The sequence below is a fragment of the Tubulanus polymorphus genome, chromosome 10 (genome assembly GCF_964204645.1).
Source record: "Tubulanus polymorphus chromosome 10, tnTubPoly1.2, whole genome shotgun sequence".
NCBI classification, from domain to species: domain Eukaryota; kingdom Metazoa; phylum Nemertea; class Palaeonemertea; order Tubulaniformes; family Tubulanidae; genus Tubulanus; species Tubulanus polymorphus.
In genome coordinates this window covers 4,121,662-4,145,493 of record NC_134034.1, presented here as the reverse complement: position 1 = coordinate 4,145,493, position 23,832 = coordinate 4,121,662, and the positions used below count along the sequence as shown (strand labels likewise).

Genomic DNA, 23,832 nt, shown 5'->3' with positions numbered 1-23,832 from the left:
CATAAATCATTAAGCGCCACGTCGCATTCTCCGAAATGGCAGCTTTGTATGAACTCAAACTTTCGATTAAGAAGCCATTTGCGGCTGTCAAATCAAAAGAGCTGGAACGCCGAGTCGAAACAGCAATCAGCCGCGTTACAACTTTAATGTTTCGTCAGTTCAGTCTGCTAGCGACCTTGGCCGGAGTGGAAGAGTACGTGACCTGTACACGGAAATTCGAGAGTAAATATCAGCCCGTAAAAAGACGAATGCGTAACCAAATATTTTATCGACGCGTCAGGTGTCAATCACTGCCGTTATATTGTCGGGTAATGTCTACTTTCGGTGGGAAAAAGTCTCCGACAAAGGCTCAGACCTTGGTCGAGTGTCAGTGCTTTTCATGATTCCACGAAATAACCCACGTCTCCTTACAGCGTGTACTTTCGTACTTCCTGTTCTGAATCAATTTGTATATTTTTCGACGGCCTTTATTTATTAGAAAAACTTCACAAAATAAAACATGGCCCACGCACTTGGAAGACAGGTCTACATCGGCAAATACTGTTTATATCTGTCACACTGTAATTTGAAGTTACGATTAATATCATCGACAATAATGGTCATTCCCATTGTCGATTGTCAATCAGTGATTGAATTTGAAAGCCTCCACAAGCTGCAGCATTCAACCACCCCCATTGTTCCAAACAATGACCCACTCGATGAATTCCCATACAAAACATAGGAGTCGTCCTTGTCTTAGGGCAAAAAATTGGGCTGCTTTATCAATCCCCTTATGACATGATTGGATGCACTTATTTGTAAATGTTGTCACATCATATGAAGGATATTTGGCGATTTTTGGCTGAACTTTTCTCAAAATATATACATGACAATATGTTTCAATTAGCAAAAATCTTGTAATCAACTCAGTTTCTTCATCTGTAATTTATATTAATAAATGACCTTTAATCAATCAACTACATGTCCTGTTTATTTTGCTTCGACGTTTTCCATATGTAACGAAGCGGGGATATCATAAATATATAAGTGCACAAAGAAAGAATTATTGAAGGTGTGATACTATGTACGTGTAAGAGCGCGCCTTTTCTCGCGTCACTATTGGGGAGTACCAACAATAGAAAACCTGGGGCAACTTTTCAATACGCACAAGCTGGCGGTAAAACTAAGTAACTTTTGTAAATTAGTTGGGGGTGCGTAAACGAGGTCCCGTAATATTTACCAAGCGTATATGTATATGTGTCTCTTTACGTAAACTTGTCAACGATTTGCGTCGCTGTACAATGCCATCTACTGTTAAAATGAAATGTTAAATGTTCTGTGCAAAACATGTTTTTGTGGAACAATAAAAATGAAATGAAATGAAATGAAATGAAATGTACCTAATTCTTTTCGGATCAGGGATAGCGCAGGTGAAGTCCTGAACACACAATACGATTGAGGAGGGAGATCAGTTTTTGAAAGTGTACTGATAAAATTAGTCCATAATTATTGGCTGGTGTTAGTAGTTCAATTTTAATGACCAATGTACTGAATATCCTGGAACGTTTTTCGATGCTGGCCATTTTCGTTTGTCATGTAGGGCTCGATTGGAGGTGCGAATGGGGTGTATAATGTGTATGGAAGTGAGTGTGTGTGTGAGTGTGTGGGTGGCTGGGCCTTTTAGGTAACAAGTTTCTTTAAACTTCACCACTCATTTTACAATATCTTGTAAATTTATTCACGCATCTTTTGTAATTTAATTCGTGAATAAACCTTATCGATATCAATAGCAAAAATCTCAGATGGAGCCTGGTGGGCGATAGAATGCTGGTTCATCAAAGGGGGTTGGCTCTAGACAGCATATTGTTGATACCCGCGAGTCACGTACGGCGGTAAGAATTCATGAAAGATTAATGATAAAAAAATATTTTTCGTCGACGATTTGTCAATATTTGATCCGCGCCGCAACATGCACCAAAATAAACAGAAGCGGTCGAACCGGACAGCGCAGATTTTTAGTGGACCTTGACAGAGAAGCTGCGATCACACGAGTATTTTTGGCCTGTGCCAAACGTGGCCCGGAACAACTGTTCACACGAGTGCCAAATGGGCCCGAGCCTGTTTGGCCCACCAAAAACGTCGGACCAGGCCCGAGCCAAATTTTAGCACCAGACAAATTATTGCGTTTGAATTGCAACTGGCACCGGAAATGATCCATTTGAGCATTGTTTAGTAGCTTGTGAACGCGCTCTCTAGTTAGGCACGGGCCAAATTTGGCCCGAGCCTGATCCGTGCCAATTTGACCCGGGCCAAATTGTCTCCGTGTGATCGCGGCTATAGTGATCCGAGGAGGGTGGGATCGGTACGGCGTGAGCACGGCCACCCACACACGCACTTCTATGCGGAATTGCAGAGCCTATGATGGGTGCATCCAGATATTTAGAATATGTAGGAGGCAGGGTTCAAAACTTCTTAGGTCTACTATATAAATTTGAGTACATATCATGTATGGTACCAAAATCCTAGTCTTTATGAACTATTGATTGTACGTGATCGGTGAGTCGAAATGTGTTCTGGTAGTATCAGGGTCCAAGGGAGAATTCGAAGGCTAGGGGCCAAAAGAAAGGAAAAGGAATGAATGTCAAATTTGCAGGTTTTACTATCTTTGTCAATCTCAATGAGAAGGTAAGGGTCCGACCCCCTGAGACCAGCCCCTAAATCCGCCCGTGGGTCTCCAGCAGAAATATATATATATATATATATATATATATATATATATATATATATATATATATATATATATATATATATATATATATATATATATATATATATATATATATATATATATATATACGTAAGCGGTTCATCTTCCGAGCATCTAGAATGATTCCAAAACAAAATGACCGGCAATAGTTTGCCAGTAATTGTGCAACTTTCTTCTTATCAAGGCTTTAAAAATATCATCTTGGCAAAGTAAACACGATGAGCCGGCCCCTTGGGTCCACTAAATCAATCCCTGTTTGAAGCTATTCCCAGTAGACTGTCATTATGATAGCAAGTCACGTGATTGACAGGTAGGTGGTGTAGGCGGGAAATCTATTGCGAAATTATTAATCGAATTCGCCGCAACCTGCATCTCCGTGCCTTTGGGATCCTTTTTCTAATCGCAACAGATCGTCATTACCGTCTCTACAAGATAATCAGGTCAAATAACACATATACGTTTGTTTCTCGGAGGAATCGAGATTTATGTGTCACCCTGCAAACTTCGGACCGGTAAGATTCTACATAGGCGGTCAAAACCGAGTAAAATGGTTGAAGATATATGTATACGATAGAACTTGAGCGGTGAAATCCTACGCCAAATTGGGGTCAAATACCGAATGAGAGTTTGATAGATACAGAAGATTATTATATCTCTTACAAGGTGAAATTTAGAACACTTCAAAGGCATTGCTGCCGTGAAGGTCAGAACGATCCAAAATAGGCTTAGTCTCGGGAACGAAGTCCGCAAAAAAGGGAAGCTAAGCGAATGAGAAAATTTCACGAGCGAGAGGCGTGGGCGAGTGGACAGAGCGTTTAAGTCTCTGGTAAGCCAGGTCGTGGGTTCGAACCCCGTACTTTACTGCAGTGTCCTCGGGCAAGACACTTACTTCATTGCATCTCTCTACCCAGAAGTAAATAGATACCTTGCCTGAGAGATGGCTGACACACGGACAAGAGTTATAAGCCACGATCACACGAGCATTTTTGGCCGGAAAAACTGTTCACACGGGTGCCAAATGGGCCCGACCCTGTTTGGCCCGGGCCAAATTTGACCCGACCAAAAACGTCGGACCAGGCCCGAGCCAAATTTTAGCACCAGACAAATGATTGCGTTTGAATTGCAATTAGCACCCGAAATGATCCACTTCGCTTTGTTTGAGCATTGTTTAGTATCGAGTGAATGGTTTACGTGTGAACGCGCTCTCTAATTAGGATAATTATTGTGATCGCGACTAGGCTGGGGGTTACGATACCAGAATTTGGAGTGCGCCGGAACTCACTCTGGTTAGGATACCTGCGCTATATAAATGTCACTTATTATGTATTAGAGAAATACTAGGTTTAAAGATCGTGAAATCCCACCCAATTCAAGGTCAAATATCAAACAGGCAAAAGATAGAAAAATGTCGATGGAAACCTTTTAAACGAGTAAATCATAATCTCGTTAGTTGTCCGATGACGTGTTTATTACTTGTAAAACCCGGAACTGAGTGATGTATACTTCCGCCGGTCGCCACACCGCTGTACGCCGCCGGTGGAAGCAACCGACCGCCGACCGTTAAATTTAAACGCGATGATCGATCGAGCGAGCGGCGAGGAAAAAACATTTAGTAGTTTCGCAGAAAATCGGTTTGTAGATAAGAATGAAATTCAGATCGCTGAACGAAAAACCACCCGATCTACGGGTGTGTGACGTCATATTGACGTACGGGCAGCAGACGAGAGCAACACGTGTTAGTTTTGACATCGTATAGTTCGAGAGCCTGCTTCGCACACCAAATTGTTTCAGTAAATTTCCGTCGGTATCCGACAGTTTTGACTTCAAGTTGAATTATCGGGAAGACGATATCAATGTTCATAACTTCACCAGCGCGCATCGTTGCATTAACTTAATGATTGGGTAATATAATAAAACAACTAATTATCAGCTTTGTCCATCGATATTTTCACTTTGTTTCTATCTTTATCCAATCCAGAGATATCAACGAAATAAAAATATTAAACGGGGAAAAATAGGGACGAAATAATTCAACAATGCGGACCCGGCGGGTACCCAAAAAAATGGCGCCTGGAAACTGTAAAAGGCTTATTCTTCACCTGAGATAATGTTTTATTGAAAAATAACTACAAACGGCAGACAGCGAGACATTTCACCAGCACACTTTCACGAAATAATCATACACACTTAACCTGAGAACTATTCGAATAAATAAAAACTACGAACACCAAACAATAGACATTTTATTAGAACCTTTTCTTTTTTGATTGTAGTCAGGACGAGACGTGTAAAACCTTTCGTTACTGATGAGTATGCAACCGTAGTACTGGCGCCAATTTGGTCGATAGATATGGAACTAGATAAATGCGCTTGAATGTCGCGAATAGATAACCGGTTTTAGATGCAAGTTACTGCCATGTCTATCTGATTTGTCATTTTCCCGGTAGAACAGGAGGCCCGTTGACTTTTTTTTGAAGTTTGTCCTGGGGGTAGAAATGTTTGTCCAAACGGCTCCACTTGACCTCAAAAATGTAACATTCCACCGACTGAAAACTTCAACTCATTTCCATGCTTCACAAGTCGTTCTAGGCCCTCGGGTGCTAGAAACAATCGGAAACGTCCTTTGGCGGTTTGGAGCATGCAACGAAAGAGAACTACAAACATCAGATATTAGGGTCCTCCAAATATGATACCTTGTCTTTCATCAAATCGCGAAGCCGCCCGTGTCACTCCCAAAAGCCAAAATAAAAGAAAATGATATAGTCGGAAACCCGCATCAGAAAGCGTACGGTCGGCTCTTTGTTTTTAAAATAGAAACACCTCGGTGATCTTTTTTATGGATTTCGCATTCATCGAAAATAAGTATTGTGTTTTCAGTAGTGCACTTATTGAACATTTTCATTTTTCTATGATGAACTGGAGCAAATCAAAATAATCGAGTAGAAGAGACCTTCAGTAAAGTTGTGCTCTTGTGTCCTTATAAACCACTCAATCAAGAAAACAATTAGCCCAGTGTTCTTCGGTCTATTCGTAGTTTAGGAGATGATAAATGACATTCACAAAATGACTGGGCATGTGACCCTGGGCTCAGTTTTGTAGACTGGTTTTATCTTTAAGCCGGGGGTTAACTCAATTCGAAATGAATTGAGTTAACCCCCGGGTTAAAGTTAATATCCGTCTATAAAACCGGCCCCTGGATATTGTATGCCATTTCATACTGCATTTCATGATATTTTGTAGTGAAGATGTTTTAGATGAAGAGCGAAATGAATTATTTCTTGGTTCCGTCCGCTTCATCTTCTATGGATCGAGTCTCTGAGAAACCCCCGCCCTCGTCTTACGTAAGTATTATACCGCGAATAATTTTTGGATTAAAAAAGAAGAACCCTCCCGCAATCGTCTCCTTGAAGAATATGAAAATACGAGTTTATTTCCGGTTTCTTAATTCAAAAAAAAGTTCATGACAAAAAAATTCGCCTGCCCTCGTCATGTCTAGAAAGGAGATTTGGATGAGGAACGAGGTATCAACTTTGAATGGCCCTAGACATTGATAACCAGCAATACATAAAATCGTCTACACTTTGAGTGTGTTCATTACTTCACCTGAGAAATTTCATTTTCAATTACAAATAAACTACAAGCACTAGAGAGACATTATAATATATAGACAATTATTACCACACTTTCAAAAAGTGATCGTCGACTGAATGCTACAATAGAGATTGCTGCCTGAAGGGGTGAAGGGGTGCAGGTTCCAGGTAGCATGAATCAGCATATTAGAATCCCACGCCGACAAAACTACTTAACAGGAGAAAACTGTTTGATAACGAATTATATATATATATATATATATATATATATATATATGAGTGCTCGTGAACTCGAAGTGCATGTTTTCTCGAACACTCAAATTGCGAGATATTGAGGAACGTACTTCGTGTCCGAATACTGGTCGATCCTTTTAAAACACGGCCCGGATCAGGCCCGAGTCACATTTTGTCCCGCGTGCTTTTGGGGGGCGCGCTCACGCGCAAACCAGTCACTCGATACTACACAGATACCTCTACAGACCCAGAGCCAGATTTTGGTCCAATAAAGAAGTTTCCAGTTTCTAGGCGCCATTTTGTGGCGGTCCCTCGAGGTCCCTATTGTTGCGATAATTTGCGCCTATTTTTAAAACATAAGTTTAGATTGAATATCATATAGTTCTGCAGTCCCTTGCTTGACGAAATCGATTTATACACCATTTTAAAGGAAATTAAATGCAGATATTTGCTGGCGATTCTTGGAATTTTTGAACTCAACAATTGAGAACAGTGAAGATGTGAAACCAAGGACCGCATATCTTAACCGCGCGTAAAATAAATCGCAATATTTATTAATTTTAAAATATCTAAGTATCTCTTAAAGCTATATTTCCACAGGGTTATTTGCAGTTTAAGCCTGCGTTGAATTTTTTTGAATATCTTTCCTGACGACTGATCTGTAGCCGCTTGAGTTTGAGATTACGCGCAAAAGGGGTCTCCCACTGCGCACTGCCATTTCATTGAGATTTGTGAAAAGAAATCGCAAAAATAAGATTTTATACTGGTTTGTAATTATCAATATTGCTTCTGATGGTTATCACCTTTATTTTCGTATGGTTGAAAATGGACTTTGAGTGCTTTGATGAATTCGAGTTTTGTAGCGTTGGGAAATTAAAGGATTTCTTGTAAGAGTGGGGACTTTCTGTGTCGGTTGCAAATATGGCCTAGTTGAGAACCTAATTTGCGTTTCAACCGAATGTACCACTCATGGTTGGACACTAGAAAAAAAATCTAAGTTTCTATATATATTTTTGAATATGCGGCGCAGCTGAAAGTTGCCAAACTGGACGTTGACCCCCTAAAACAGAATATCAAATGGGGGACAGATATGAACCCCTTTAAATATTATATTGGAATTTTATATCAGTAAGGTTTTCTGGTCGATGTTTTCCAGCAAGAAGGTTGAGATTCATTAAATAAATTCATCGTATGATCCCAGAATGAGGGATTACCAGAGAGAGAGATATGTGTTAAATATGTCCTAAGCGTTTAAATTGACTGGCACATTTCCCCATCGACTCTAAAACGTTTGATTTCACCGAACACAAAATCGGCGCTAGGCTGGACGGGCTGTATACGACAATTCCTCAACTGGGCCGTTCACACTTCAATAGCGGGACAAACCGGATCCCGAATTGCCCCCGCCGAAATACGGTACAAACAAGATATGGATTATCATCTCAAAATATCCCCATGGAAAATGTGAAGAAATCAAATTGCATTTTAAAATTTCTTGTCGCAAATCTCAATGTTCAGTGAAATTACAATGCGCAGTGGGAGACCCCTTTTGCGCGTAATCTCAAACTCAAGCGCGTACAGATCAGTCGTCAGGAAAGATATTCAAAAAAATTCAACGCAGGCTTAAACTGCAAATAACCCTCTTTAACCTCTGTGAAAATTGGAAATATAGCTTTAAGAAATACTTAGATATTTTAAAATTAATAAATATTGCGATTTCTTTTACGCACGGTTAAGATATGCGGTCCTTGGTTTCACATCGTCACTGTTTTCAATTGTTGAGTTCAAAAATTCCAAGAATCGCCAGCAAATATCTGCATTTAATTTCCTTTAAAATGGTGTATAAATTGATTTCGTCAAGCAAGGGACTACAGAACTATATGATATTCAATCTAAACTTATGTTTTAAAAATGAGCGCATATTATCGCAACAATGGGGACCTCGCGGGACCGCCACAAAATGGCGCCTAGAAACTGGAAACTTCTTTATTGGACCAAAATCTGACTCTGGGTCTGTAGAGGTATCTGTGTAGTATCGAGTGACTGGTTTGCGCGTCAGCGCGCCCCCCAAAAGCACGCGGGACAAAATGTGACTCGGGCCTGATCCGGGCCGTGTTTTAAAAGGATCGACCAGTATTCGGACACGAAGTACGTTCCTCAATATCTCGCAATTTGAGTGTTCGAGAAAACATGCACTTCGAGTTCACGAGCACTCATATATATATATATATATATATATATATATATATATATATATATATATATATATATATATATATATATATATATATATATATATATATATATATATATATATATATATATATATATATATAATTCGTTATCAAACAGTTTTCTCCTGTTAAGTAGTTTTGTCGGCGTGGGATTCTAATATGCTGATTCATGCTACCTGGAACCTGCACCCCTTCACCCCTTCAGGCAGCAATCTCTATTGTAGCATTCAGTCGACGATCACTTTTTGAAAGTGTGGTAATAATTGTCTATATATTATAACGCCTAGAAACTGGAAACTTCTTTATTACCTTCATATTTGAGAATTACACTCATTTTGGGGTTCTATTTTGAGTTCCGGCCTCAAAATTTCTTTTTGGTTCACTTTTTTCCGAAAAAAATTGTACAGCCGCTGTACCTTGGGACTCAAATGGCCTAGAATATTCGGAATTTTGGAATTTCAATTTGAATTTTCTGAGCGGTCTAAAATGTGTTTCCTACGAATTTTACCTCATATAGAGGGCTGTACCCGGGGTCCCTAAACAATGCTCAAAAAAGCCGAGCGAGTCATTTCCGGAACCAGTTGCAATTCAGACACGATCATTTTGTTCCGTGCTCAAATTTTGCCCGGGTCTTGTCCGAAGTATTTAGTCACGCCAACAAACAAGCACGGGCCCATTTGGCACCCGCGTGATGAGTTGCTGCGGGCCAAAAACGCTCGTGTGATCGCGGCTTATCACCGAACGGGCCCTATTCTTTGAAGCGTAGACTTGCCCGCAGGATTTTTTCAAATCGCTCTCCAGAAATCTTTCGAATCTCTCGCTCCCTCTTCAAAAGCGCCAGATCAACTAATTTCCTCCATACACTGACTGTGAAGGCTTGTTGAATGAAAAAAAGACGACTGCTAAATCCGGAAGCAGAGTCAAATCTCGAAAGCAGAGTTCGTAATTTAGAAAAGGAAATATATATATTCTTATTATTTCAACAAGGGCACCTTATTGCCAAAAGTGGAGGGACGTGGACCCCCCCCCCCCCCCCGTATTGGACGCTTTGACACTCCCCTTCACTTCTTCGTCTAAATTCTATATCGATCGTTGCAAAGTGTTGAACTCGAATTGCTGCACCGATTAGATTTCTAAATATAGCAAATTCGACGATAAAAAGTGTCGCACGACTGTTCTACATCTAACATTAAGCGAGATATATCTCACTGAATCAGATAAGAATCCCGAACGAGCGTCGCCGGCAAACGTCACATAAAATCAAACAGCTCTCCTATATATAGACTCCGCCGCCCGGTTCGAGAGTGAGAGGGAGAATGAACGCCGGAGATACTCATCAATTTTGAACGGCGAGAGTTTTTATAATCTAACAATCGACGCGTTTCCTAGAATCGCGGCAGCCATTTTGGCACGTTGTCGCCACACGTGACGCGGAGATTAATGGCGATCCGACCCGTCGACAAAATCCCTCGTCTAGACTGAGCGCGCAGATCGGGAAACGGATCGGTTAAACGTATTCATTTATATGATGTTTCGATTCGCTTTATTATCAAGGAAGCATTTAAACTGTTGTAGCGCACTGTCCCCGCTGAATTTGTCACAGGTTAGACTCGCATTGCGCCATGTTAATCTTTTCCCTGGATAGCGATTTATGAGTCTACATTTCTTTAAAAGCGTGATCAGATCTATATCAGTCAATCCATGTACTTAACAAAACTCTTACGAAATTATTTACGGTTTTTTGGCCATCTTCTCTCCATGGCTTGTAGGCCTAACATAAAATCAATATGTATTGTATGAGACAGAATTGTGTGCGCTCAAATTCTTTCCTTAAATATCGAAAGGAGCGAAATAAACTTCTGTTTTTCTTTCGACCGGCATGTAAAAATCAGATGGTGCGGCGTGTATTCAACAGAATAGCGCCCCTAGACAGAATTCCATGCTCATCAAGGTTGAAGATAGACGAGGGTTCGAATCCCATTTGTCGACCGTGACTTTTTCTCTTAATGTAGGCCTATTTTTTCGATATTGCCCCAGATTATACGAGGTACGTTCAAGTGCAGTAATTGGTCGCTATAGCGCAAGATGCTGTCACGAAATTGCTCGGCACGAAATTACCGCGACGAAACGTTTCGTTAGATCAGCTGTCGGCATCCTCGCTTGCCAGGGGTTCGGTATCGCTCCCAAACTCGTTTCCACCAGCCCCCTGGCCTCAAGTGATTACATTACTGACGCTTATTGCGCATGACTTCATATATTTTTACGTTCAACGGGAAATTCAACAGAAGCGCAATGTCGTTTGTTATGCGCTGTGTTTGCACGGCCGGATTCTGGTAGGCAAATTCGCCCGCAAATTGAAACGACTCCTAAAATGTGGTGAATCGCGGTATTTTCTAATTCTCATCAAAAGATGGCAGTACCGAATTGATTCCGCGACCGAAGTGCTGGGGCTATAGACTACGAACGACGTGACAAATCAATTCAATAATCATTAATTGCTTCCAATCAACAGAAAATAATGCAGAAAACCCATTATCGCTGAACTGCATAAGTCGTTCTATGGGAAAAATGTGACCTACTGTGGCAATCGAGGATTCCACTTATGGCAGGCGAGGATCCACCAGGTTCACTAGTTGTAGTTGCTCCTTATTTTCCGCGTTCGATTCCTTTTCACGTTTCAACTAAAACCGAACTTTTCTCTTAAATTGATCAAATATTCATGAAAACCATGCCGATATCAGAGTCGGAAATTGAATTTTAAGTATATTTGGTAAGTGCTGTGGTAATATATGGATTTGCGAGCCAAAACTTTCAGTTCAAATTTCATTGAAAATTAACTAATTTCTACGATGAACGATAAGTTAAGATTATTTAAGACCATACCATTTACATGGTATATGGAGGGGATACAAATATTGTTTACATTTGTATAATAAGGAGAAAAGTAAAGACGTATATTCAAACAATTTTGCAATTGATTTTGCTGATTGAAAAGTTGGAGGTTTTAATCTAAGTTTCGAGGACTGAGTGTGCGGCACGCCATCTGGCGGGATAGCTGGTATTGCGGTTCCCCTTCCCTTGGTGCGTTTTTGATTTTTTCATCATTTTCTATACTAGCCGACCTCTGTTTAGTTTGGTCTATCAATAGTAGACAAATCGCGACGCGTTTTTCCCCGTGGGTGGCGTAATTCAACAGCTCGATCGGTTGCACTTCATAACGCTACATTAAGCCACACATTTTTGTCTTAGTTTGCGCGAAAGAATTGTAAACGTATGCAATTTTTCCGCCGATAAATCTAATCGAATTCCCTAATAAAAAAAAAACAAAACGCGGCGTCACGAGCGTTAAGGGCTGAACGGGTTTTATCGTCGGGTGTTGTGTCAAATTATCGCGGTTTACACACCGACGATGCAAGGGCCGCGTTACGAGCTTACGCGAAAATGTCAAAGTGCAGCGGTTTTCGCATCGAGTGTATAACGACCTCGCGTACTAAACATGAGCTCTGTACGAGAAACACAATAATTCGTTTTCATCAGTTGATTTTGTTCTGGGGAGAACAAGAACGAAAATTAAATTGACAATAGGTCAACCGGAACCTTTATTGGATTGCTGTACTTTTATAAGGAATTAATAGGTCATTATATTGTTTCATCAATGCACGTAAAATATTCTATACATAATTGTTTAGTGATCGCCTTTCCTACAGAATTGTTATGTACATAATATGCTGGATTAGATTTAACTATCGTAGGTCAATGAACTATTCGTCGATTTTGCAAATGTTGTCGTATCGAAGGATCACCGGGGCTTAATTGATTTACGAAATTGCTTTGCGTTCACGAGACGAATGCAAACCTGATACACTGATCGCGTCTACAACGGTTCGACCAAGACTGACCAAGTAACCCATATCAGGACTGAAAACCACGATTACCTGCATAAAACGAGAGAGGCCAGTTCGCGAAATACTTAACCACCGGGCTACAAACTTAACCCCGACTCATCGCTCTACCGGCAGATACAAACAGATGAACCTTGGATCGACGATAGACCAGTGAAAGACTATGACTGACGTTTGCAACGTCGATGGATAAACGCCCGAACCTTGGGTCGAAGAGACCAGTACGCTAACGACTGGACTGGCCATCGAATGAAAAACCATGAAGATCGACAAACAGCCGGACCTCATAAGTACGATGCCCGTGGGCAAAATGAATAATCATCGTGCTAAACGAATTTCGTGTTAAAAATTTGATTGAACAATTTATTGAATTAATTAAATCAGTTAATTAAACAACATTAACAAAAGGTACAAAATAGAGAAGTTTATCGCACGTGTGGTCAGCGCTACCACGCAATAGATAGCTCAGAGGACGCATAATATAAATAATACGCATTAAGTCCGACTTAAAAAGAAGGGGTAACTGAATATGGACCATCGTACTAAGCGTGTTTATTCACTATAGAAATGAATTGTAGACCGTGAAATTTTAATTTTTCTTAAATTCTTTATATAAATTATTGAGGTTTTCGTTGCTTGAGTCGAATCGTATACTAACGGGGTTCGACTGTACCGCATAATTGGCTGACAATACCTATACCACCATAGATTGGCTTTTAACCAATGAACCTGAGATTGCACGAAGGACCGGTGCGTTAAATTCAGACTTAGTTCAGCCAGGATTCAACGCGGTCGAAGAGTTCCGCAACGCTCTAAGAGCCGAATTTGAAAAATGTATATAATAACCAACTTCTGCTATCGGTATAAATGCGTCTTGCGAACCGCTTTTATGTAAACAGTATAATACTGTTTTGTTGGAGTGAATGGAAAAGAACATTTCATGAATGAAAAATTGTGCTCTCGCTATTCGTCGACCGCAATTGATTGATGAGTTTAAACTCGATAAACGAGTGGCGTAATAAATATAGTTCAAGTAAGTTATTCTTCGAAACTGAACCGTCTCGGCTTGTAGTGACTCGGCTTAGTTGAACTTTCGGGTTTTTTCCGATAATGTATAACGTTCTAGAACGGAATAGGAATGACTTTCAAGCAATTTCACCGAAATTACTATAAGATCGTCTCAAGTGAGTCAGTTTTAGCTTCAATTCTCACCGGGAACCCGTCCAGATTAAACATCACTCTCGCTTTCAACTAAGACCAGCCTTCAACACCAATCCTAGCGGAAACATCTCCCGTCAGCAGTGCCTTGAACTTTAAAGCCGCGATCACACGGAGACGAAATGGCCCGGGCCAGATTGGCCAGGATCAAAGCCCGTGTGAATTTCATGTGGTTCCGAAAGTGACTCACTTCGCTTTGTTTAAGCATTGTTTAGTGTCGAGTGAGAGGTTTGCGAGCGAACGCGCTCTCTAAAATGGCACGGGCCAATTTGGCCAGAGCCATATCATCTCCATTCCATCGCGGCTGTTAAACTCGACCTAGTACATGTACATCCTCACTCAGCAGGGGTCAAAACTTAATGTCATTGTGAGATTCTGCCGCGGCACAGAAACCTATGAACCCTTACTCCGGAGACACATTCTCCCAGGGCGAAGGGTATAATCATTATTCCCGAAGATGACTATTAGGATAAAGTCGAAACGTTGAATCAACTACTAGCTTTAAGTAACACTCTCGGACTGTTTTTCGTTATTATTGTGGGACTCTCTACTCATCGCTTCAACACGGATATAGTGTTTTATCAATCGTGAAGGGTTTGAACCTTATCTCGTTGCTTTGAGCCCACGAGTGGTTCTGACCCCCTCTAGATCCCTCTCGCCCTCGACGGGGATTGAAACCGTATCGCGAAAGGCTGTCTAAACCGGAGTCCTGAACCCTAGCAGACCCATCGCGCCTCAGCAGATCCAGACCTGATCGCTGAGACTGGTTTCATTCATCAGGAGTCGTAGTAAGTAATTTATGGCAATCGTATAAAAATCGCACACGCCACAAATAGCGAGTGCGAATGGCTTTTATCGGAACGAATAGTGTCATTTATACAACCAATCCCACACAGCCCTGGGGAGAAAATATTCTTGCTATTTTTGATCGAACGTCATCAATATCTGTCCAGAAATGAGGATGTGAATAATCCAAACTCGGAGTCGCTCGAGTTCCCCGAGGTTGTTATAATATTGCCCGAGTCGGTTTATGCCACCCCTTTCAAAAAGTCCGGTCCAATAAAAACGGTGGAAATATTTATTTCATCGATGACTATATTTGCATTTTCACGAGTTCCCTGATGATCTGGATTCGGTTCCACAATTGCTAGTCTGGATCCACAGTCATAAAAATGTTTGGTTTATTTCGACGTTGGGTCCATTAGGAAAGTTGGCGGTTGACTCGGTGGCCGTGCAGTTTCCACAGAGTTGTGGGCTAAACTCGACACTGAGGTAATTACAAAGGAAGTAAATCGAGTTTCGGTGTGGACCCAGTTCCACAGTTGCGGGACTCTCTCGATCGGTCCCACGTTTTGATTCGTTTTGATTTAGGTTCGATTCTAAACATCACTTCTATAGTTCCGATCGAACCGGTGAGTACTCGACGAGTTTGACGAGAGGCCCTTGGTATGCGATGGAAATCGGAAACTACATTGAGTCATATGAACCGATGAAAGCCTCCCCCGCAACGTTTCCCCATTCCAAAACCTCCTTCAGCTAGATATCAATACCTGATACACAACCTCGTGAGATGATTCTGCTGCCCGTGATTCAGGCTTCGCTGAAGAAAAAGAAGCGGTGATTCACTTGTCATGCGATACCTCGCTTAAACGTCGACTGAATAGAATGACCAAGTTACAGAGAAGTTTTTTTTTTCAATCTGTCCATGAACCAGTTCTACAGCCGTGGGTTAAATGGGGCACCGGCGAGGCTACTGAGGGATGCGAGGATTCGGCGATGATCCGCCAGGATCGCTAGTGGTACTGGGTTACCGCGCTTCGATTCCTTATACATTTCAATCAAACTCGAGTAAACTTTTGCGATTAGTAAATCGATTTTTCAGCGAAAACGATGCCATACGCTGAGTGAGAAAAGGGATCGTATGTCTATCCGTTGAATCGTTTGGTAATTTTCCTAGCTTATAAGTCAAAGTTCAAATTTCATCGAAAATGAACCGATTGTTACTATGAATAACCCGTTGTTTTGTGGCGCCATCTGGTGGTCTGGGCATCCCATTGGACCCTGGTTAAAGTTAGTTTTACAGTTAAAGGGGTTTTGTTTAATACTTTTCTGTTAATTCCATTTCATACTTTCAACTAAGAATGACTCGGCTCAATAGGTGAGTTCGATTTTACTGTGGACCCGGTTTTGCAGTGACGCATGTTTACCATGCGTTTGGTTTTATCTCAGAAAATTGATGAACTCTTGCTACAGTTTCGTAGTTGCGCGTGGCCGTGATTCGGACTCATTGCGGGAGAGACAAGAGCAGAGACATCGACCAAGAAACTCAGCCGCCACCGGGAGTCGAAAGCATGAACCCTGGATTGGCGTGACCAGTGACCGGCGGCTTAAAAACAATTTTGCCGCTTCGGTTCTCTGTGTATTGAGAAATTCATTCCGAAATTTACTGAATCGACCTTTTCTAATTCTCCCCCTGATATATGCTATACCCTCGTATTTCGTTGTAACCTCACACCTGACTATCATCTATAGTCATAGTTCAAAATGTCGTGACATTTTGATTTTTCACACTCGAATACCGTACGGTAAGGAAAATGCAGCAACTACTTGAAAAAATTAATCGTCGGACTTTTATTCCATCCTCACAAACCGACTAGAAATCTAGCCTGTACCGTCGTCACATTCCGGACAATAGGGAAAATGTTCTCGGCGATGTTGGGCTTGGTGGTTTCTAAGGTGTAATTTCTTAAAAAATTAATTTTCTATCGACTAACCGAAGGACCGTGGGCTTTCTTAAGTAGTGATCTGATGGGAAGAGGCAAAAACCGCTAGTGCATTCGACAAAGAAAGAAAAAAAGTAATCGACCTCGTCTTTGTTTGAACCAAGCCACGAAAATAATTTGAGGCCACGTACATAGCGATCGTTTTTATCGATCGGCCTTGACACCGTTGTTACGTACCTAGAATGAAGGTAACGCGCTTTGTGATTTGACTAAGGAGGTCTGCAAAGAAAAATCAATGCGCCAATCTAATTGCGCAAATATTGACTCGGTTCTCGGTGCGAAAAAGTCCGCCAAATTTTAACATTCAAAATAATTATGAGACGTGGTAACGGGTGACTAGGTTGCAGGTAGGGGAAAACCGTTCAGATTTGGAATTCAGTTGACCAATATTACGAGGGAATGGCCGAAGGGAACCGCAATAGAGGGCACCACACTAGACGGCAGTGGATAGTGACATCCGCTCATTGAACCTAGACAGGCCTACGAGCTTAAGCGCGACGCTTAGCGGATAACCGACTACAATGGAGGCTGCTTGTGAAAGTTTGATGAGTTGTGATGCTTGCGCCACAGCCTAGCTGGAAGCTGGGGGAGGTGATGATGGTGACAAATATTACCAGAATTTAGTCCTCAACTGCGTTAACGACAATACGTTGCATTTTAAAAAGTTTCAGGACGCTATTGTGTTCGAATCAAACGCTATCGTGTCATTTGTGAATTTTTATTCGTGGCGATATGGCGAGAGGAGTTACCAGTTGGACCGCGCCAAAAGGATATACATATATACACCTCCTACTATTGCCTGAGGATAATTTCCTATTGTTAAATTCTCTCAGCGCGGCGGTGACTAGATTTTTTAGAAGTCGACAGAGTAAACTTTATATGAATCAAAACGTCTGTCTGTCACTTGACAATGTTGCTATTATAGTCTATTCATAATTCCGTGCACCCTTCCGATAACGAAATGCCGAATCAAGTTACCCGTTTAAAAAATGGCTGGAATGCGTCAGAAGTAAGAATCGAAACGACTTGTTCTTTGATCTAATACCATTATATTATATTATTATATTCTTTGTGTCCCGTCTGCAAGTCGGTCAAAACAGTAACAATAGTGTGAAAGGCGTATAACTGTACGCCACGAAACCCACACGGCCATTTAATGCAGGTTAATAGTATATGGCTTTTTCAGACCGAGAGTGCGTCGCGGCTATATATAGCTCGAAGCTTTTGAAAAGTGATAGCTTTTTCTGGTCCGATAATTACGCGGTTTTTATTCCTCTACGAGCTTACAATCGGTGTAGCCTACAGGTCTACCGGGTTATCCACTCGTGCTCGGCAGCCAGGGCCGAATTCGGTTTTCGTATCAAGTCGACTAGTGGTCGGAACCAATAACCGAATGCGCTTGATTTCCGAACTATTTTCGGAATATAGTTCCGACTAACTGACATTCGGTTTCACTAACTCCGATAAGCCTGTTGCCATAGACGTAGCCTTGCCGCGAACATTGTCTTACCGACCCGCGTGCCTATCCATCCCCGTGTCTCAATCCCTATCGGACGTGCCAGGTTGGACGTCCCAATAAGGTATAGGAGTATTAAGGTATCGTCGGGCAACGCTTCGCGATCTGGTGGTTGACACATGCTCTGAAAGGACGTTAAAGCAAGCACGGGTACCCTAATTTGCATACACCAAACGGGCGTGCATTTAGCTGACTCGGTAAGCCCCGATAGGCCTATCTACACATGGACCTTTCTCGTTTGGCAAAGGAGGATGATTTTGTTATACATCAACGCTGTGGAGGTTAAACCCGGTGCATCGGAGATTACAGTTTGGGTATCTAGTTCGCAATACCGTGCCTATCTTATCATAATATGATATTCAATACAAAATGAAACCCAATCTTGCTGTACGCTCCTACGCACTATAGGGCCTACACATTAATATATATATACATATAAACCTATATACAAACAGAGCCCTCATTACACGATTAATCATGGTTCTCGCTGGGTCACAATGGTGTATACAGTGTGGGCGAAATTCGGTTATCGCGGTCTCCGTCGACATTAACGAACTAAGTGAGACCGAATGCAGTTATAGTTGGGGCTTATACAGTCCGAAAATATCGAACCGCGCATCTTACTCGTCAAGGTCGCCGTTCGGGGCTGTTGTTCCAAGATGGCCAACCCTGAAATGTGCTTCAGACCGAAAAAGGGGCGTCCAATTTCAATTTCGATTTTAGAGGGTGTCCCATTAATGACGCTTTCAAAACTCAATTTCTCAGAGCCTGATAGATGTATTTCGATTGATTTCAAGACAGCGTGGTTTGAGAATATTTCAAGACAAAAATAAATCGAGCTGGCTTTCTATAATGAGGGCCAAGCAAACACCGGAAGGCCGTTACAGCAAGCGCCATTGATAGAAAGATAGAGATAAAGAAGGGAAGAGTTGAAAAGACAAGGAGGAAGAATTGTGTAGGCTGTTTTGGAACAGTTTTAACAGTCAGGGCCCAGTTTCAGAAAAAGGATTAAGGCCTAAATCGATTTAATATATACTGAGTTACTGAAGAAATTAAATCGATTAATGGCCTTAATCCTTTTTCTGAAACTGGACCCAGGGGCCGGTTGCATAGTCATGACCAGTCTAAGCCCAACTTAGTTCTATAGCCAATCTAACTACTTAAGACCAGTCTCAAGATTTAAGACCACTTTTGGACTTAAGTCACGACTGCGCAACTGGCCCCGGGGTTATAGCAGAGATGGGAGTTTGATAAGCCAAGATGATACACAATATCGGCGTAAAAAGACGAATAATCGACAGAATGCCACGCAATAAATCAGCAAAACATGTTAAATTTTAGTAGATATTCAGTACTCCTGTTGATGGCTAGTAGGTTTTTAGCCGAAACGTTGCTCTAAATATATTCTCGTCTACTACTGAAATCTAATATCTTTCGCTGATTTATTGCGGGATTTCTCTTTCGATTATGGAGTTTCAGAAAGCTTGATGTGAGAATGTATTTTATCTTAAGTCTTAGAGAGAATTTATGCTGGTTGAAGGGAAATCGTGGGGAATTTGTAGATTAAGCCAAATCTTAGATAAGAGAATTGTAGAAATGGATATACGAATTATGTCTACGGTTCGTTTGTATTTTGTATTAGCATCAGTCGACTAACTTCGGAAACTGAAGTTTGCTCTGGGGGTCGCGCAGCGGCGGATGCTGTGCTTTCATCACTTGGGGAAGACATTTTACGTTCAAACAGAATGGTATAGATTCAAATTACAAATCATCGATATTTTCAAATAACCATGACTTTTTGAAAAGCAAAATAAATTCATTCATAATCTCTCAGAGTAGGTCTCCAGATTGAAGTCGGTTCTAAAGTCAAGTCAATCCAAAGGTGGTCTCAATCCTTAGAGTGGTCTAAAGTTGTTAGATTGGCAATGGAACTAGAATTACGTAGTCTTCAATTGCGTCACGTCGTGGAAACCGGCACGGTATTCCCACCGGGAAAATATTCAAATTTCGATTACCGTTTGAAGGATACTCGTCTAACGAAAACCGCCGCAAAATAAACGTTCGTTGCGAGAAATACTTACGATGCGAAGAACACGCGAAGCACCGGGAGTGTATATAGAATACGCGATCGATCGGCGAGGTCAAGGCCATCGAGTAGCTTACTGACGCGTGCTTCGGATAAAAAACACTAACGCATATAATAATACATATATTGCGCTCCAAACTTTCAAAACGCAAATAGCGAAAAATGTTATGGAAAAAATTACGTTACGTACCTTGTGAAAAGCTGACCATTTCGGAGATATGCGCGTACGGTTGCCGGTCGCCATGTTTGCCGGGCCGGTGAGCTTTCATTTTCAATTTCGACACGGCCTTGTCGAACGTGACCGACGGTATTCTAGTGCGCGTTATGTTCGGTTTGCGAGACAAACCCAGTTTTTTCAGGATTTTCATCATGTTGATCGCCCTGTGGATCTCCTGCAGGGCTTCCAGTTTTAATTTCGGCGATACTCGCCTGCCGGGAATTCGCCTCCGTAACGGACGCGGGCGTTTTGCCTCACTGTTGCCTGAGCCCGTGACGGGTAAGCCACTCCGACACGATTTTGCGGTACAGTTCGTATTCGTCCCACTGGTCTCAGCAGTTGAATTCGAGTTGAAATATCGCGACCGAGCGGCGCCGATTTCCCCGGAACACGTTATCGCCAGAACTACTATCGAAATGAACGCAACATCGAGTAGAATCGAGTACTTTCCACGGACAGTCATCTTCTGATTATCTGCGCTGAAACGATTTTCAATCTCCCAGAAACAGTTCTCGAAAAGTTTTTCTAATTTAGCGCGATATACCGTCACCGCTTTCGTTCTCCATTTTTATGAATTTCCTTCTTTTTTTAATGAACGTTTTCTGGCGCCTCGCTCGACCGGTGGAAACTTCGCCAGTAACAGTTCACTCGATAGAAAAGTCTCGCGTTTCTATCCGTTGCCTTGATCGGGAGAGCGAACGCGTAATACAGCACACGGCGTCGAGTCAAATGAATGACCTTGCTTGCACAACTCGGTTATGAGCAAATATATAATGAAAAAAAAATTGTTCGGCTAATCTTCCCACTTACAACAACGGCGTAATGGTACTTTGAGCGTACTCACTAGCGGTGAAAAAGACGCGGCTGTCTTTCTCTGTACAATTCTCGTGCGCGGTTTTCCTGTTCCGTCGAGAGTTCTTTGTGTCACGTTCGGCGAGATTTATTGTCTAAAGGGGGTCAGCGACAATAGTAATACCGTTTACGCGGTGTGATTTGCAAATATTGGGCTAACACGCTCGCGCGTCGCCGAAGACCAGAGGACAAAAACCAACTATCTCTAAGGTATATATATATATATATATATATATATGTATATATATATATATATATATTTATGTATATATTATATTTTCTTCGTCCTGAACTCTGTTTGTTCAGTGACTATACACCATTCAATGCCGATAAAACAAACCTACGTACTTCAGATTGAATGCTGAGAATCGAACGGGACTCCTTTTCGAAAGCGCGATGAAATGTCGTCCTTGAAACTGGTTTCGATTGAACACACTACTCAGTGCCGGCGGCTGCTTATAAGAGTCCACGGAAAAAATACGTCCGCGTTTTACCATTAACGTATCTAGGCCTTTGAGGAGGTCCCGCGCGCTTGAACGTTACTACGTATATACCATAGTCGGAGAGCAGCAAAAGAACATGACAGTTGAAAGTTTTCTCTCACTATTTATTCTATCGTCTGCTGTAGCGACACAATCGAGAATTGCGCGCGCATATCTCGGGCAACGAACGATGTGAATGTGCATGTATTGCGGGGGAGTGAAGATCGATCGATCTAGCGGCGTAATTATGAATTCCGTAGATAATGGCGATATGCGAATAGCAGCCGATATGCGAGCTAAGTTTCCCCCGGACGCAATATACGAGAGACAGTTAGAGAGAGAGAGAAAGAGAGAGATAGGACAAAAAATGACGATCACGACGACGAATATCGAACGGGAATAATTTCACAATAATTCGGACTGACACCGGGTTTCTGTGCGGCTGGATTTCTAACTAATTCTATGTCGTATCCGTGTCTCGTTCGGCTGTGCGCAATTGGCGTGCAAATATAGATTACGCGGCGCGCGAATGAAAATGAAAACAAAGTTTTGATTTTTGACGTCGATATCCGATGTCGCCATGTCTCTTAAACGAACAGTGCCGTGCTAAAAGTGTGTAAAGTTAAGGCCTTTTTGATTACACACGTGGAGGATAGAGGGCGTAGGAAAAATGAAATTAAAACAAAAAATCCTGTTCTCTTCCATTTTGAAATCCTAAAATTTTTTGAATTATTTTGAACACAGATTTCTACAAGCCAAAATGGGAGGGCGATGGAAAAAATGAAAAATGAAAATGTCTATAGTAGCCGTTTCAAAATGGAAAGGAACAAAACAGAAATAAAATCTTTTTTATTATTCGATTATCTTCCAGCTGTAAACTTGAAAGAAATGCAGAATAGAAACAAAAATAGATTGATGATTTCGATTCGAATGATGTTAGAAATGAAAAACAAAACCTAATTTTTTTGCAAATCACGTGATTGAAAATCACGATGAACGTAACATTTACAGTTGTAATATATAAATCAAGTCAGGCATAACAAAAATTTGGTTGAAAAATTGTGACGAAACCACGAACAGGGCTAAATTTTTTTCTTTTCTATTTGATGATTTTCGCAGAATTCTGCGGCGGATCCGTGCTGCAAGTAATTAAAAGCAAATGCCTACGTAGGATAGATAACTGACAAAGTGACAATTGAAAAGGAGAAATAGGGTTTATAGTTAATTAATCAGCGGATGAAGTTGTCCTAGTAACAGCGCGATTTCATAACGTACATGATTCGACGGGACCCTCTTTGACGTCCGCACTCACTGATGATAACTGTTTGTTTACGGCAGTTTTTTTGCGTTGAGCCGCTTCAGCATTACATACGTATATTGAGGAAAAAATTACCGCGGAGAAAAAATGTATCGCGCTGATTCACAGTGAATGCGTCTAATGCGTCGGCGTAAGTCACATTAAACCTTCCACAACAAGATAGCTGCCCAACCTATGACATCGGGCATCAGACCACGTTTAGGTTAGTAGCTTGAAGATGCGTAGTGCCGGACTCAAATAAATTGTACCTAGAGTGAAGAAGAAGTCCCCCATAAATGTTGCAATAATTCTGCAAATGGGATAGGTTTCATAATTTCGGTTATATGTATGAAATCCATTGGTCCTGGGAGACAGATTGATGATGATATAAGGGATTCCCTGTTTTTTTTTTCTTGGAGTAAGTAAAAGGTTTAAAGGTTTGATTATTTCAAAAATTAGGTTGGTGGGTATGTGAGGCGAAAACCACTTCAATGCGTAGCTAAGATTAAGATGCTGGCCTATGAGCCATAAGCAGGATTTCCCCTGAATTTACGAGCTTATATATGTGAACTAAACGTTTGAATTTCTTCGTCACACAGGCAATAATGGCTCTTTTCATGCATTTCTACATCACCGTATTTTATGATTTGAACGATAGGGACTTCCGAAAAAGGT

General features: G+C 41.4%; 1 protein-coding gene across 1 annotated transcript in view; it reads right to left on the bottom strand.

The window, feature by feature from the left end:
- Positions 1-21,027, bottom strand: part of LOC141912248 (inhibin beta B chain-like) — a 28,495-nt gene extending 7,468 nt beyond the window's left edge. Inside the window, exon 1 of the mRNA XM_074803472.1 lies at positions 20,500-21,027. Coding sequence (XP_074659573.1) covers positions 20,500-20,989 — 490 coding nt within the window. The 5' untranslated portion in view covers positions 20,990-21,027. The remainder of the gene's footprint in view (positions 1-20,499) is intronic.
- Positions 21,028-23,832: the final 2,805 nt, after the last annotated feature.